Consider the following 16,018-nt stretch of genomic DNA (forward strand, 5'->3'; position numbering starts at 1 on the left):
GTGTGTGTGTGTGTGTGTGTGTGTGTGTGTGTGTGTGTGTGTGTGTGAGAGCAGCAAGATGATGGATGTGTGTGGGGAGGCTGAGAGCAGGTTAGCTGCTGAACTGATGCAGCATGAAGTCCAGATTGAGAGAGACATCCTGGATCCTCTCAACCAGCTGGCTGAGGTAAAAACACTGCAGCTCTCTTCATACTGTCGTGATCACTTATGACCTACATGCATGTATCTGTAATTCAGTTGTAAAGTTGCATTTAAAGACAAAGTACTCTTGACTGAAACACTCTGTACAGGATCTGTTAACATTGTGTGTTCTACTCATTCATTGTGCCAAATTCAACATGGCCTTTGGCATCTTTTTGTGTTATACTGCCGTTCTGCCCGATTCAGATTGACAAAATGTTCTCACGGGGAAGGTGTTGGCCTCAGTGTTGACTATGAAGTGTGTGTGTGCACTCATGCTGATTCTCACCGTTTCTCTCACAGATTGAGATTCCCAATATACTAAAACAGAGAAAACAACTCGCCAAGCTGGTTCTGGACTATGACTCGGCCAAGACGAGGTACTCTAGCTCATCATCTTTATTTAGCGCCACTATTTTCAAATGTTAACTTTTAATTTCAAATTGTAAAAAAAGGAATTGTTTAAATCAAAAATGCGTATGCTTACTATAGCCATGCCTAAGTGTCTAAATAATGTCTTGGCCTGCAGGTGGTACCAGGCAACAAAGTCCAACAACCAGGCTATGGCCGCTAAGGTCGATTCACTCAAAGACGAGATGGACGAGGCTCTCAACAAAGTAGAAATATGCAAGGTAGATCTTGCTTTAAATCTTTCTTGCAATGCTCAGTTTTCTGATTTCTTACTTAAAGTAGGATTTATGTTGTCACACAACAGCACAATGCTTTACCGACTGTGGTTTAGGTATGCTGTACTGTATATACAATATTTAATCTAATGGTTATACATTCCAGTCAGGGCCTCTTCATCAAGTTAGAATCATATTTTATGAACAGGCTGAACAAAGGAAGCCTTGTCACTGTAACAAACACGCTTTGCACATCATTAGGACCACGTAATTAAAGGTCATTGCTTTGTCATCTGGAGTTCATCTGCGTTTTAATGAAAAGCAGAAGGTTTAAATTTGCCATAATAATTGCCATGCATGGAAATATGTATATATATTTTTTTCATCCTACAGGACCAACTCTCTGCAGACTTGTACAGCTTTGCTTCCAAAGAGGGAGATTATGCACGCTATTATGTCTTGGTGGGTGCACTTCAGTTTGAATGACCTACAACTGAAATGGAAATGTGATGCAAATATGATCCCATCCACCATAACTGTATCACTTGGTTATGCAGTGTAAATGCTCTACCTTTTGGCTCTATGCCAAAGGTTTGTGTATATATGACCTGTGATTATGTTTGTGTATTTGTACCAGTTATTAGAGGCCCAGGCAGACTACCACAGGAAGTCGCTGGCAGCTCTGGAGGCAGCTATACCGACCATCCAATTACAGCAAGGTGAACGGCACGATTTAAAACATTCATTAAATATGCTAATAAAAAAACATAACCGTTGCACGCATTTGTCACTAAACCCCACTGTAGCTCTAGAGCTGGCAGCCATAGTTGTTGTTGTTGTTGTAGTGTACAACACACAAGCTGCTCTGAGAAATGTAGACTGGCTTGTTGGGTTGCACATGTTGACGGTGCAAATATAGTAAATCATAACCGAGCCAGCTCAACGGAAGCAAAGGCAATTCATTTTCCAGAAGAGAAAATGACCACAATGACATCTCATCGCATTAGTTTCTCTCTTAATTAAGTTGTGTTTCTATAGTGCGGTTACATGCACTTAAGCAACCAGGTTACATTTAGCTTCTTGCAGTTTGTTATTAAGAAATTATGTAATTGTTTTTGGGGATTTCCCTGGTTAGATTTCTCCTGGAGAAAATCGATTTCTTGGCTTTCTTTGTGCACGATAAAGACTTCAGACAGTGAAAGTATCACTGTGACACCAAGGCAGTTGGATGAAAGGAGAGATCATTACACCTCGCATTGTAACATATTCACCGTCAACTATAGACAAATTGTAGGAGAATAGCTGACCGACACGGAACAGAAATGCATTCGAGTGTAAAGACACTGACTTTTTCTCCTAGACTCCTGGATGGAGAAGCCGGCGTTCGGCACGGCTCTGGACGAGCACCTGAAGAGGAGTAACCGTGAGATCGCTCTGCCCATGGAGGCCTGCGTCATGATGCTGCTGGAGACCGGCATGAAGGAGGAGGTATGGATGCAGTGAGGGCAGAAGAGCAGGAGAAGCTAAAATAGAGTGAAGTAGAGCAAAGTTGAGGGTTAATTAACCAGAATTTGGACATCAATTTGCACAAATAAAACTTCCCCACTCCCCTCTGTGGGTCATAAGGACTACTCTACAAATGATGGCACGTACAGTCTGGAAACATCTGTGGCCAACTTGTGGTCAGTTAGTCTTGAAGTTGTGTGTGTGTGTGTGTGGGCGCATCTGTTATGTGTAAGAATGTTCACTATTGCTCTCTTAAATTGTAACCATATCACCAGACTCCCCAAGGAGGAGATTTTTATTAACGGAAACAAAACTCTTGCTGCACGTCTGTCTGCTACTCATCCTGAAAGAGCCACATCTCTACTTGCTTTACTTCTCCTTTCCTGATACCCAGACTTACTTCTTTAATTTTGAGACTGAAACCAGTCACCTGTACCTGAACAAAGAGCCCTAATCAGTCGTTTCCCCTGCAGGGTCTCTTCAGAATAGCTGCCGGAGCTTCAAAACTGAAGAAGCTAAAAGCAGCGCTGGACTGCTCCACCTCGCAGCTCGAGGAGTTCTACTCTGATCCCCACGCCGTTGCCGGTACAACCTCTTATAAAAAAAAAATAAAAAAAATCCACAAAAAGTGAGCCCATCTGGTCCAGATCATTTTCTCATAGCTTTTCTCCTCATACACAGGAGCCCTGAAGTCCTACCTCAGGGAACTTCCTGAGCCTCTAATGACTTTTGGCCTGTACGACGACTGGACACAGGCCTCCAAGTAAGAAGACACACGGATATGGCTCTTTTAATATCCTGTAAAACCAACTCCCTCTGTTTTAATAAGCATTAAACACACACCTGAAGCAGTGTGTGCTCACATGTCGCTTTAGATTAGAGACTTGTGTAACAAGTAAATATTTTGTGTGTGTGTGTGTGTGTGTGTGGTTTCAGTGTGTCTGACCCTGACAAGAGGCTTCAGGCCTTGTGGGTGACGTGTGACCGTTTGCCAAAAACCCACAAGGCAAACCTCAGGTAAGAGCATCTTCAGCTATATTGTATTGTATTTGCATGATGCAATAATACTCCATGTTCGTATACAGCAGAGGTGTACGCTTCGTTTCTAAAAGTAGTCTTCATCAACAGAACTGAATGTATCACGTTAACTTTGCTTCTGTTTTTCACTTTTATTCGTGATACTGCAGATTTTGAAAAGTAATTTGATGCCTTATTAGACATATCAACAAACACTCACTTCTGGTTAGAACAATGATCCCCAACCTGGCGTCCAAAGAAAAACCTAAAGGGTTGAAAATGTAAAAAATAGAAATGAAAATGTATTCTTGTCACACAAAATTATCTTTATTTTTTCTCTCTAATTTATGCTTTTTTTAAATGGTTAAATACTGGTCGGTTTTACCACTTCAGGCCTCTCTAGAGGTCAGACCCCAAATAAAACCCTAAGCTACTGCTAACGCGTTTTACAGGCTATTAGGCAACCAATACCAATAATAAGCCAGTAGTTCCCAGAGCAAAGTAAAAGTCTTGGTGTGAATACTAGTTGTGAGCTTCTCAACCAGTCATTTTTTCATATTAAAGCAATTTGAGTCTCTGTTTCAGGTATCTGGTGAAGTTTCTGGCTAAACTGGCTCAGGACAGTGAGGTTAATAAGATGACTGCCATCAACATCTCCATTGTCCTTGGGCCCAACCTGCTCTGGGCAAAGACTGAGGGGTAAGAACTGTGCACTGTTGCCTCATATCTATGTCCAAGTACAAAGTGAAGCTGAGGCTGATGAAGCTTCCTCCTGTCCCTGTCTGCTTGTGGCTGTGTTCAGGACGCTGGCAGAGATGGCAGCGGCGACATCTATCCACGTGGTCGCCATCATTGAGCCCATTATCCAGCATGCTGATTGGTTCTTCCCTGAAGGTAAAGCATCTCTATTGCTGTATTTGCACCAGTGCTTCTCTCTGTCTTACCTAAAAGTGTTTGCTTCCCGCTGTGTTCCCTCCAGAGGTGGACTTCAATGTGTCGGGCATGTTCGCCATGCCCACCCACCCAGCGACCCCGGACCTCGACCCCGCCCTGGATAGGAAACGCCCCGGCAGCCTGGTGGGGCAGGACGGGGACAGTCACACCCCCCGTAAAGACAGGTACCTGCCTCGCCCCCACCTCAGCCTCAGCCTGCCCCTGATCCTCCCGTCTCGTCCTAAGACACTGAGCAGGCAGGAGTCGCGGGGCCCGGTCGTGTCGGCACTCTATGTAGTGGCCGACGAGTCCATCACAGTCACAGAAACACCCACTGAAGATCTGCCCAGTCCAGACTTCAAAGCTGTGCCGCAGTCCAATGTAGCTCCCCTGAATCCAGTTACTGATAAGTAAAATAAGGGAATGATGCTTTGTGTGATTTTTGCACCACAGTTCTGTTATGTTTAGGTTATGGTGTGATTTCAGCATAAGATAATCAGCTATGTTTTACTCAAGATTGGTACTGAACATGAAAAAGCAGTTCTCTTTCAGACATTTTCAATTTTCAGCCTCATTGGGATACCATTTTGTTTAGAGCTATAATTCTGGTGTGTTGCTCTTGTGTACTCTTGTGTTATCTTCTTTGTTTCCTAATTAAAGCTTAGGTCACTCTCTAGGTTACTGGTTTTATGTTTTGTGTGGGCTTCCTCTGTTGCATTTTGTTTGTATGGTGTGGCTTCTGTCTCTGCAGAGATGTCGCAGTTAAAAGTTCTATTTAAAGAGTTCACTCTCATGTGGTTTTGTGTTCTTTTTCGGTTCTTGTATCTGAACTGGTTTCATTGAACTCAGGAAGTGGCGTCTCTTTCTGTCTCCTGCACAGTCTCTCTCTGTCTGTCTCTCTCTCGGTCTTTTGCTCTTTCGTTCTGTCTGATGGCGTGTGGTTTGCCTTCCTGAACTCTCTCCCCTCTCCCCCCTCCCTAGCACTGTTAACAAACAGCCGGAGCCCGCTCCACGTAGAGCCAGCACTGTTAATAGAAAGCAGCCACAGCTAACCTCACCCACCTTCCAACCCCCAATGCCCCTTCTGGAAGCCTGGGGTCCGGCCCAGCCTGAGCCCCAGCTTCTTTCCCCGGCTACAGAGGCTGAGCAGCCCGGCCTGAGTGGTGCTAGTACTGGTGGTGGTGTTGGTGGTGGTCTGGGTGGTGGGGTCCAGGTAGCGACAGCACAACCTCAGGTTGTAACCCAGCTCAGCGCAGAGGAGAACAGGTAAGGAGGAGCGAGCTGAGGTAGCAACAATACTCCACCGCCTGCTCGCAGCCAATCAGCCAAATCCGGAGCTCACCCGCCCTTTATTTTGTTTGTCATGTGTTTGATTGGTCTTTGAGTTTCAGTTCCCATGTCGAATGTCCTAAAATATAAAATCATAAGAATAACGATATCTGTTACATCATTTTAACAAATTTAGAATGTAATGCAGCAAAGACGTGATGCTTTGATTACAGGCAACTTTGATCATCCATCCTGCTTGTTGTGATAAATCTATTTTTAAAGATCTACTCTCTCTTCTTCTTGCCTGCATGTCTGATTGTTTGACTTCTTCCTGGCAATGTCTGATTTTGCATGCAACACATTACTGAACTTTTGAACAAACTGATTTTGTATCCTCCTCACTACGCTTGTCTGTTTTGCGAGTTACTTGTGTGAAAACCTTCATCTAATGTAATTAGCAGTTTGTTTTGTATGTTGCTCGCATGAGTTCTTGCAGCACTTCCTTGTTAAAGTACAGATGACATGTTGATGGATTAACATTTGGATTCATTGTATTCCCACAGCCCAGCCCGTGAACTCATGTCCACCCCCCCGCCCCAGAGGAATGGTTCAGTCCATCTTACAGTAGGAACCCCCCACTCTCAGGTCGGCTCCAGGGGGCCAAGTCCACACATGGTTCGCAGAGGTGGGATAATGTACTGATCATAATTCAGATTATGTAATACTATCAAGTCAATGTTGTTAATATCATGTTATAACTATGTTTTCTTCTGAAGGCACCAAGAAGCAGGCTCCAGCCCCGCCCAAACAGTTCAGCCCCTTTGCCTCTCAACCCAGTAACACCCAGACACCCGGCTCCCCTCATTACCCACCCATCACCCCCCGACGCCACCCCGGCAAAGACAGCCCAATCCATGCTCCGAGCCACCCGCCCCCGCATCCTCCTCAAGCCCACCAGGTCCAGGGGGAGTCGGAGCCCTCTCCACCCAGCACTCCCACTCCTCCGGACACTCCACCTCACGATGGGCCGCACTCCAACCCGCTGTCTTTCCACCACTCTGGATCTCTCCCTCGCCCCTCCAGGCCGGCCCCCAGGCCACGGCCCCGACCCAGCATGCCACCGCCCCCCCAACCTGCAGCCAATGACAACGGTGATGACATCTGCGGCTCCGCCTCCAAGGTCATAACAGGTAAACAACCTGTTCCCTGTGCCTCACAGATTTTTAGATGATATACTCCACTAAAAGTAGCAAAACCAAGATATAAAAGTACTCCATTACAGTCAAAATGACACTCAAGTGAAAGCACAGAAGTATTATATTCTTTTATAATTTAAGCACCATTTCAATGTTGTAGCTGGTTGAGTTGCTGCTAATTAACGAATGTATAATCTGTTGAGTTGTTTGTCATATTTTATAAACTTGTGTTTACAATGCAAATTCATAATTTGCAAGATAAGTATACTACAGTTGTAAAATAAATGTAGTAGAGAAAAAAGGTACATTTGCTTTACTCAAATGTTCAAATAAAAATCCTACATTTAAAGTTTTACTTAAGTAAAATTAGAAAAGTTTTTGTATCAAAAAGTACCAAAAGTAAAAGTTCTCTTTATGCAGAAAGGCTCATTTCATAATATACAGTATATTATAATTATCGATGCAATAATGTGTTCATCACTTTTAATGGTTCAGCTGATTAAATTGAGCAAATTGTATTACTTTATATACTGTTAGGAATGTTTAACCTACAATGATGCATCGTATTTTATTGGTTGGTCATATTATGTATTATCAATCTGGATCCGCAAAGTAGCTAGTCACATATAGTGGAATGAGAAGCATTTTGTGCCTGAATTGTAGTTGAGTAGAAGTATGAAGTAACATGAGACGTAAAGTACATTATACATAAGCTCAGTACTTGAGTTGGTTGCATTCCAACAAGGAGGTAAGCCAAAGAATAAATAAGTTTACTGTTTATGTAGCATTTTATATATATAATTCTCTATTCTCTATATATAATTTGAGATGTAATTACACCTCTTTAGTGATGTTTAACGTGATTTCTTTTTCTGTGTAGACGTTGCAATGATGGAAATCACTCGCTGATCTTCTGCTGATACTGTTTTCAGTATTGAGTGATTTCCGCTTCCTCTCAGGGCATTGCTGTATTTAGCTTTCTGGCTTTTGGTTTCACTGTCTCATAGTATGCTTCACATACTAAATGTAAATGTGGTGATCTGACGCATGACAGGAAATGTGTAAATATTACAGATGTCTGAGCTGCTGGTCTGCCTGTAAGATGAGCTTTGCAAGGCAGGTAATGGTATGGATCTAATTGGCTGATGTGTTGGCCTTGCTTCTGTGTCCACTGCATGTGTGTGTAGCTGTGCACATACTGTATACATACATATATGTATGTATATTAGTATTGTCCAGCATTTTAACCCTGCTGTCCAGTGAAACTAACATGCGTGTGATTCCCACACCATTTCCGATGCGGAGGCCTTTTGTCTGCTGACAGTTTTCTGTGATAACTGACACGCTCTTAAACACACTTTAAACTGACCGTGTGCTCTTGATCTGTATGTACATTTTCTTGAGCAGAGCTGTGTAGAAAATGTTGCATTTAACGATTAACAGACCAAGGATACTCTCCAATAACCACCTCTAAAAACGTCACTTAGCTGGTACTATAATTGCAATGTTGACTAAACTTAATAGAACGATCAATCTTTGGTGTCTTACAAAGGTGGTGTGTGTGCGCTCCTCTGTTTGAAACTGTGTTTGTGTGTGTTGCTATTATGTTTGTTTCATTGCTTGAACTCAAGTTCAAGAAACAGATTAAAACCGATTTTAGTTTGCTGATACGTTCTAACTGTCCTGCACAGATGGAGGCCTGTTCCTGAAGGGGATTGGACGAGCCCTCATCCCCGAGGTGATTGCGGACCAACAAGGGGAGAGCTCTGCTGGTCAAGAGCCCACCACCCCAGCCTTGCAATTAGACCCTCAAATCCAGGCAGAGTTCACCGCTCTGTGAAGAATAGAGGGATCGCTGTGCTCCAACTCCTCCTTCACTCAGTCGGTCCATGTAACAGATTTGAATGTTTTGAATCAAATATCAGACGGATAACTCAAACACATCGGTTCACCCCAGCTCCTCACGCTCCATGCACATGATGCCAGACTGCTTCCTGGGAGAAACGGCTGCCTTTTCTTCTGACTTGCTGAGACTTACCTCAGAAAAACCTCAATCTTTGTCCAGCTGTTGGACTTCATATCAAACTCCCTTTGTTCTATTTCGCAGGGTATTTTAAGATTGGACTGCAGAGCCTTGCTAGCCTCGAGGCTAACATATATGTATAACCTGAACACATAGCTGAACTCATAGGGTGCTAAGCTTTCAAAGTTTTCATTTGTCTCCTCTTTTTATTTTATTTAATTTTTTTTATCTAGCTATTGATAACAGGTTCAATGCTATGAATGTTTTTGAAGACAAATCTGTGAATGTTGCTTTAACACCGCGTACACAACTAGTATTTGGTATTCAGTAGAGATGTGTGGAGATATGAGTGTTAGCCAGCCACTGATCATCTATTTATCATTTTCCAATTTGTCAGTTTCAACTGGCTGAATGTGATGTTCAGCTTTAAGGGCTTTTCAATAATTGTCACACTTCACACTAAACGGACCAAAACATGGATATGGGCCAAAGGAAATTTATTGAAAATTGAGCTCAGCTCCTATTAGGGTTGTTCATGACCAAATATTTTGTGCAATATAAAAGTTGTCTTCCAGTGGTGTCCTCTCCACAGTACACATGCTGTACGTTTTGGTATTTCAGTTTTCCTTCTATTAATCCAGTGGGGTAGACTTATTTTATTTCATTTGAATTGTATTTGTTTTCAAAGGGCCTGATTTGACGAGCTCAAACTGGCTTTAGACCTCAGATTAGATTTCCTCATTAAAAGGGACAAATTGATTACAAGCTATGTATTAAAAATACAATTAACAATCGATCACGCACACTCGAGCTCAAAGCTATGAACAAATACAGCCAAATTATTCTTTGTGTATAGTACTCACCACGGCTGACAATCTTTTCCTTGTTGGGGTGTTTTTCAGCTCTTTGTTTTGTTTTTTAATTTCTTCTCAGCATTTTTATGTTGGCTTTTCTGCACATAATGCGTCATACAATGCATCATTACTCTTGATAATTAAAGGTTGTTCAACATTTTACGGTGTTGTCAGCTTCTTATCAGTTATTTGTCAAAATGTAATTGATCCTCAAACAAAGGTGGATGCAAAGCCTGAAAAAGACTTCACCTGCATCAGTCATCGTAGTCGGTTTAAGTATATTATTCAGCTGTAATTATTTTACAAAAAGATGAGATGAGCTTTTATCAAAATATGTGACATATAACCATTCTTTCAGGCATCAATGTTCTGAAATTGTACGAGAAATGAAACGGATTGTTAAACATGGCAAACAACCGTGTGTTTTGAAGGAAATAGCATCACTGTATGAAGATATATAAATTTATTGTCAGTTTAGGACCAAAACTGAAAGAATTTCTTCTCATATTCTGTTTTACCCACCCCGCATAACAAGTGTCCATTGAGAGTGTCATGATCTGCCTGTCAAGCCCAGTAGCCGATGATAAAGGCAGTTACAGAGAGGCAAATGATGAGGTTGATGTTAACAATGAGTCTTAGTCGTGGCTTTTCCTCCAGAGAACCGATAGCCGGTGCAGGACGCGTTGCAGTATTATCAACTCCCTCCTGCCGTCTCTCCATCCCACACATCCAGTAGATGGCAGAAATCAGCCTGGACTGGCTCTGGATGCTGGACACGGATGATGAGGAGTCTGGAGAGTTCAGGAGGGAGCAAGAAAACACTTGACTAGTGGAGAGGGTGTGTTCACCGGCAGGACTGACAAACGGAAAAGTGTAATGGCAACGCAGGACAGAGACCCACCTTTCCTTTGCTGACATGCTTTTCCGTTGCTGCTCTCCTGCTCTCTTCCTGTGACTTCCATGTCATGCATCTGACTAGGGATCACCTCTAAGCTCTCATTGCTCCGCTCCACTGAGAAGACCTGATCTTTGGGCTCCACTGGGTCAAACCTAGTAAACCAGGTGAGGCGGCTAATCTGTTCGAAGAAAAATATGCAAAAAAGTGAATTTACAAAGATCTAAGAATATCTGATTTATTCTCCTGCAGTCATTGGACAGGGTATCAGTGTATACCTATCTGGCACCTAAAGCTGTTTATATTATAAGTCAGGTGTGATTTACAGCAAAAATAGGCTGCAATGCTTATCTGAAAGACCCAAATGATGATCCAGGGTACAGTTTTTTTCAGTTTTCCTAAAAGGTATCCTGCAGCATTATTGACCCCTTGTGGTGCAGTAGAGCGAAGTTCAAATGAGCAGTTCCATGTGTTTTTTTGTATTTTGTGCAGCAGCATTAATGAAAGAAGACTTAAAATATGTTTAAAAAAATTATGCATTTTATGTTTTTAGTTACGCACAAAATGTTTTGGGAAAGAAGCGCCGAATCGAAACCCTTTGGTCTGCTTACAATGAAAACTCAAAGTTAATTTCTACATCTGAATCAGTGGGCCAAGAAGAGGTCGTTCTTTCCCCCCATCAATGTGGGTGGCATATATTTGAATGGAATAATAGAGAAAATGAAAGTGAATAAGGGACTTCACCTGCTCTGGTTTGGGCTCCTCTGTAGTTAGGCTGACGACAACCACCACAACCAGTGTGATGAAGGACAGCAAGATGGAGAAGTACAAGTAATGGACATATTTCAACACCCCGGGCCTGTCGTCGTCCTCATAGCAGAGGGGCGCAGGATAAATGAAGTCCAACAACATGCGGATGCAGCCCACCGACAGGCCGACAACCAGGCCCCAGAATGCACCCTAAAAAACAGAAAGGTCTGAAGACGCAAAAAATATTTCTCACATTTCACCTCATAAATATAAACGCATTATTTCTGATTATACATCTAATAAGTACGGTAACTTACATTGTGTAAAGCCTGTGATCTACAGTAAATGCGTTACATATACGTACAACCGTCTCAATGTAGAATATGACCCAACATTGTTACTTATTTATTCATTTAGACAGGGAAGAAAAATAGAGCATAATATTCTTAATGAAAAGTTATTTGGTCAATCTTCCCATTGAGACACAACTTTACCTTCTCATTAGCCCTCTTCCAGAAGCAGCCTGCGAGGAAGATGATGGAGACTGGGGGCTGCAGGTAAGTGCTGATGGACTGGATGTAGATGAAAAGCTGCCCACCCTGACTGGCCTGGACCACAGGAATCCACATCACAGACACCACCACAAGCACGAGCACAAACACCCTGCAACACACACATGAAACGCAAGATCTGTGATTTTAACACAAAATCATTCAGTTCAGTTCTGAAAGGACGAGGTATAGCGGAGATTAAATTACAGGACAGCTTGTAAGGAATAGAAAACTATGTATATTTCAACATCAGTGTTTGTTCGGTTATGAGGGTGTGTGTGTTTGTGTTTGTGTGTGTGTTGGCTAGAAAGGAAAATCTGGTGAAGTCATTACTTAAGAAAATGTGGAAAGAGGAGTTATGGTGTTATTGTTGCAGGCTGCGGTATACAGCATACATGCGGCAACCAGGTTCATATGTTGGGTTGCGGGATGATGCCTGCTTGTCCACAGGTGGTCACTTACCTGCCCACAATCATAAGTTCCCACTCAGATGCCCGGGATCGAAAGGTCTTCCATAGATCCATGGTGAAAATAGTGCTGGCGCTGTTGAAGATGGAGGTCAGAGAGGACATGAGGGCGGCAATCATTACCGCCATCATCAAACCTCGAAGCCCTGGGAAGGAAAACATGCAAAGATTGGCATAAAATATGTATATAGAAAGCAAAAGGCAGTATACTGGAGGTTTAACGAGGGAAAAGTATCTCACCTGCAGGCAGCAGCTCCATGACCAGTCTGGCGTAAGCTGTGTCTGTACAACCCACTGGGTTGCCACAAATCTGATCACACAGCTCAGGGTCTGCACACGCCACGTCATCTACACAATATCATGAAAACACACGACACTCAAACACTTTCAAACATTAAAACTCTCAACACATCAACATGACCTGAATGATTACTGAACCAGTCCCGATTAAGCCTTTAGTACATTTATAATGTTAAATAATATTTAACAGAAGTCATGTATAGTTTCGCATTTAGCGTGCATCAAGAACATTTTCCCGGTTGCGGTCTTGATTAATTAAAACATACATTTTATACTGTACCTGTGTAAAGTATCCTGCTGATCATGCCTGGCAACATGATGACAAAAAAAGGCAGGATCTTTAGATAAGCAGCCATGAGTGAGCCACCTTTTGCATGGGTCAGGGTCTTAGCAGCCAAGGAGCGCTGCACGATGACCTGCAGAAACCCACAGCTGACCCTCAGTTACACAGCAGTTTTTAAGTATATTTCAATAGAGGGCATTCTAATCAGAACGGATACGGAAATCACATAGCTTGCAAACCAGAGTGAAAAGCACTAAACTACACTTTCATCTTTTATAGATGAAAGACCTTGTGACATTTTAAAAGTAAAATAAATAACCCATTTTTTATATCCATGTTGGCAACTCTAGGCCTCTATATTCTCTAATCAGCACATGATCTATAGTTAAATAATGATTGCTGCAGTAGTAATTCTTTATTCTTTCATTTGCTCTTATTTGTTAGAAAAAGTGCTAAATTTGTATTTCCGTACCTGGTCAGAACACCAGTACCACATGGAGGGAATGGACATGCCTATGATGACCCCGGGCCAGGGCAGGTCAGAGTTCACCGGGTCTCTGAAGATGTGGAAGGAGTCATCTCGAGGGATTCCACAGGTTGAGTTTGGCACACGTATCGAAGGGATGGCGTTGGGGTATCCATCCATCAGAGCATCCCAGCCTCCGACCTCGGCAAAGCCTCAACAGAGGGACAAGCAGGGTCAGATAAACTGGAACATAAAAGTGCTGGTGATGGGACGGTGTCACGTGTAGACAGATCTGACTTACTGAAGGCCATGAGGGTGAGAGCTCCGGCCAGCATGATGAAAGTTTGAACAGCATCTGTGTAGATAACTGCAGCCAGACCGCCTAGGAAACAACATACAGTGACACACGGAACAAGCAGTAAACAGCATCATGTCTAATTCCTAAGTGAGAGGTTTTTTAAAATGGCGGGGGAAGGAGAAAGGTCACCTGCTACAGTGTAGAGAGCAGTGATTGACAGCAGCATCAACACAGCTAAGTAGATGTTCCATTGTAATGCGAGCTGAATGAACAATGCACCAGCATACATGTCCACCTGGCAAGAAACACACACAGAGGAACAAGTGGTGGTTACAAGATGATACCAACACAAAAGATTTTAACATACATGCACAAATACAAATATACCTATTTGTTACAGCGTAAAAACACTCGAGAATTATTGTGGATCATACCGATATCTTTGTAAAGATGTAAATAAATAAGGACAGGACAGCTATAAATAGCTGTGTTCTTCTACCACCAAAACGCCTCTGCAAATATTCTGGCATGGTCATCACCTGGCGATGAAAGAGTTCAAAGAGGATTATATATAAAGGAATAAATGAGCAAAATAATGCACAAGCATGTGTGATGTTTAGACGCCTCACCCCAGAGGCGATATAAATGGGCAGGAAGAGCCATCCCAGCAGCAGCACCATCAGTATACCCTGTCCAACACCAAATATGTACTTTACACACTTTAGAAACAGCTCAACATTTCATATTAAACTTGTTTTTGCATAAAAATGGTTTGAGAGCATATATAAAATCTCTTACATTCCACTCGTATGCAATAGCCCCAATTCCTGCAGCAGCTCCTGACCCTGCCAGGCCGATGAAATGACCACTGCCAATGTTACTGGCAAACAGCGAGGCACCCACCTAAATAAAGACAAGAGCCAAAATTAGAATCGCCTCAGAAGTTCACTTTGAACTACAGAACTTTTTGCCTCTAACTTTTTAAGTGTTAATATACTCTTGAGTTAGTGTGGCTTGTCTGGCAGTCTGTGAAAACAAACAAAAAACACAGATTTGTTTGACTCACTGGCCACCAGGTCATGTTCTTCCCAGCCAAGAAGTATCCATCCACCGTGCTGCGCTTCGTCCTCCACATGGACTGGTAGAAAATAAAGGAAAATATGTCTTGAAGATACAATTCCAAGAGAACTGCATCAATGGTTGTTCATGTTGACCATTCAAAACGTGTACGAATGCTTAGTAAAAGTATTAGACATGTTTATTTCTTGTACTTACCCAGAAGCCAACAGCCAGAACCAGCAGAAAGTAGACTACCAGCACAACTATATCTACAGTGCCCAGGGCATCTCTGCTGCTTGGAGAGGGTGATGGAGACGGTGATGGAGAGGGGGGCATGTTGATCTTTTGTCGGCCTTCTGTAATGTCAAAGGTCGTTTGTGGAATCAAAGAAATTAACAAATTCTGTCCCCAGCTGTGATAGTAAGTACAGTTATCAAAAGCAAAGACTAGTTAGTCTTGAATAGGTTCCAAAGTCATGAAAAAGTATCACTCGCGTGTCCTAACTAAAGTAAGTGCACTTGTGTGCAGCCCTTATGTACAATTTTGAGGTACGTTCTTTCTTTTATATGCTACTTTCTACCTCTCCCACACAATTATTCGACTGATAGCTACTTTGTATGTACAGACTTGACAAAACATACGAGTTTATTAAACATAATGCCTTGTTATTAATTGAAACAGGAAGATGATTCGTCTAACTCAGACTGCTCAAGTGTCAACATCAGATAAACACTTGAGTGACGACATTTTATCCCCCATCATATATAATTTTGAAGCGATTGCTTAATAGCGGGAAAGAACAGGAGGAACGTTTACACCAAGGAAAAACAGTTAAAATCTACATACAGTATGTCCACCCGACTAGTGTATGAGGATACTAGTCGTCTTGAAAAGTTGTGAACCAAAACTGACCAGTTGAGTTGCGACACGCTGCATCTTACTCTAAACTCAAAGCCACAATTTTATGAACATGTCTCCGTTACTGGAGACATGTTCATCAAACTGGCTGTACTGTTGTCAAAGGCAATACACGGTTGTTTTACACTTCACATATTGAGATTTTCCAGCAATTCAGATCAATAACAACTACAACTCAGTCTCTTACTATCTTCAGGCTGTGTATTGGAGAGTATTATCCGGTTAATAAACTCACCTTTTAGTCAGTTGTCACACAGTGTTTCCTTGAGCCGAGTTGAGACAAACTACATGAGGATGATCCCAGGAATCTTGTGTTTGTTTCAACAGTTTCCTTCACACACCAAAAGATCAAACTCCACGTTCACCTTGAAATGTAAATGATTTATTACTAAACAGAGCAATAAAAGGCTGCTGCTGCTGCTGCTAA

General features: G+C 42.4%; 2 protein-coding genes across 6 annotated transcripts in view; one reads left to right on the top strand and one right to left on the bottom strand.

The window, feature by feature from the left end:
* arhgap17b (Rho GTPase activating protein 17b) overlaps positions 1 to 9,766 on the top strand; it is a 23,832-nt gene extending 14,066 nt beyond the window's left edge. Inside the window, exons 5-21 of one of the 5 annotated variants that reach the window (XM_031872076.1) lie at positions 55 to 166; positions 484 to 560; positions 710 to 812; positions 1,200 to 1,268; positions 1,444 to 1,525; positions 2,167 to 2,294; positions 2,786 to 2,897; positions 2,994 to 3,075; positions 3,249 to 3,329; positions 3,915 to 4,028; positions 4,132 to 4,223; positions 4,309 to 4,447; positions 5,244 to 5,528; positions 6,095 to 6,216; positions 6,308 to 6,721; positions 7,802 to 7,847; positions 8,419 to 8,504. In XM_031872076.1, coding sequence (XP_031727936.1) covers positions 55 to 166; positions 484 to 560; positions 710 to 812; positions 1,200 to 1,268; positions 1,444 to 1,525; positions 2,167 to 2,294; positions 2,786 to 2,897; positions 2,994 to 3,075; positions 3,249 to 3,329; positions 3,915 to 4,028; positions 4,132 to 4,223; positions 4,309 to 4,447; positions 5,244 to 5,528; positions 6,095 to 6,216; positions 6,308 to 6,721; positions 7,802 to 7,809 — 2,020 coding nt within the window. In that variant the 3' untranslated portion in view covers positions 7,810 to 7,847; positions 8,419 to 8,504. Of the gene's footprint in view, positions 1 to 54; positions 167 to 483; positions 561 to 709; positions 813 to 1,199; positions 1,269 to 1,443; positions 1,526 to 2,166; positions 2,295 to 2,785; positions 2,898 to 2,993; positions 3,076 to 3,248; positions 3,330 to 3,914; positions 4,029 to 4,131; positions 4,224 to 4,308; positions 4,448 to 5,243; positions 5,529 to 6,094; positions 6,217 to 6,307; positions 6,722 to 7,801; positions 7,854 to 8,418 lie in introns of all 5 variants that reach the window. The other 4 variants (XM_031872077.1, XM_031872078.1, XM_031872075.1 and 1 more) reach the window with 4 other exon arrangements.
* A 286-nt stretch (positions 9,767 to 10,052) lies between these two features.
* On the bottom strand, positions 10,053 to 15,927 carry slc5a11 (solute carrier family 5 member 11). The gene is made up of 16 exons (XM_031872080.1): positions 15,827 to 15,927; positions 14,890 to 15,029; positions 14,681 to 14,752; positions 14,413 to 14,517; positions 14,244 to 14,303; positions 14,049 to 14,153; positions 13,804 to 13,909; positions 13,618 to 13,698; positions 13,323 to 13,528; positions 12,848 to 12,983; positions 12,508 to 12,615; positions 12,263 to 12,413; positions 11,744 to 11,912; positions 11,244 to 11,459; positions 10,506 to 10,680; positions 10,053 to 10,395 (listed from the first exon to the last, which is right to left on the bottom strand). The coding sequence occupies exons 2-16, from the start codon at positions 15,007 to 15,009 to the stop codon at positions 10,169 to 10,171; spliced, it is 2,037 nt and encodes a 678-aa protein (XP_031727940.1). The 5' UTR covers positions 15,010 to 15,029; positions 15,827 to 15,927; the 3' UTR covers positions 10,053 to 10,168.
* Positions 15,928 to 16,018: the final 91 nt, after the last annotated feature.

Source organism: Anarrhichthys ocellatus, unplaced genomic scaffold (genome assembly GCF_004355925.1).
Source record: "Anarrhichthys ocellatus isolate YVR2014 unplaced genomic scaffold, GSC_Weel_1.0 scaffold62, whole genome shotgun sequence".
Lineage (NCBI taxonomy): Eukaryota > Metazoa > Chordata > Actinopteri > Perciformes > Anarhichadidae > Anarrhichthys > Anarrhichthys ocellatus.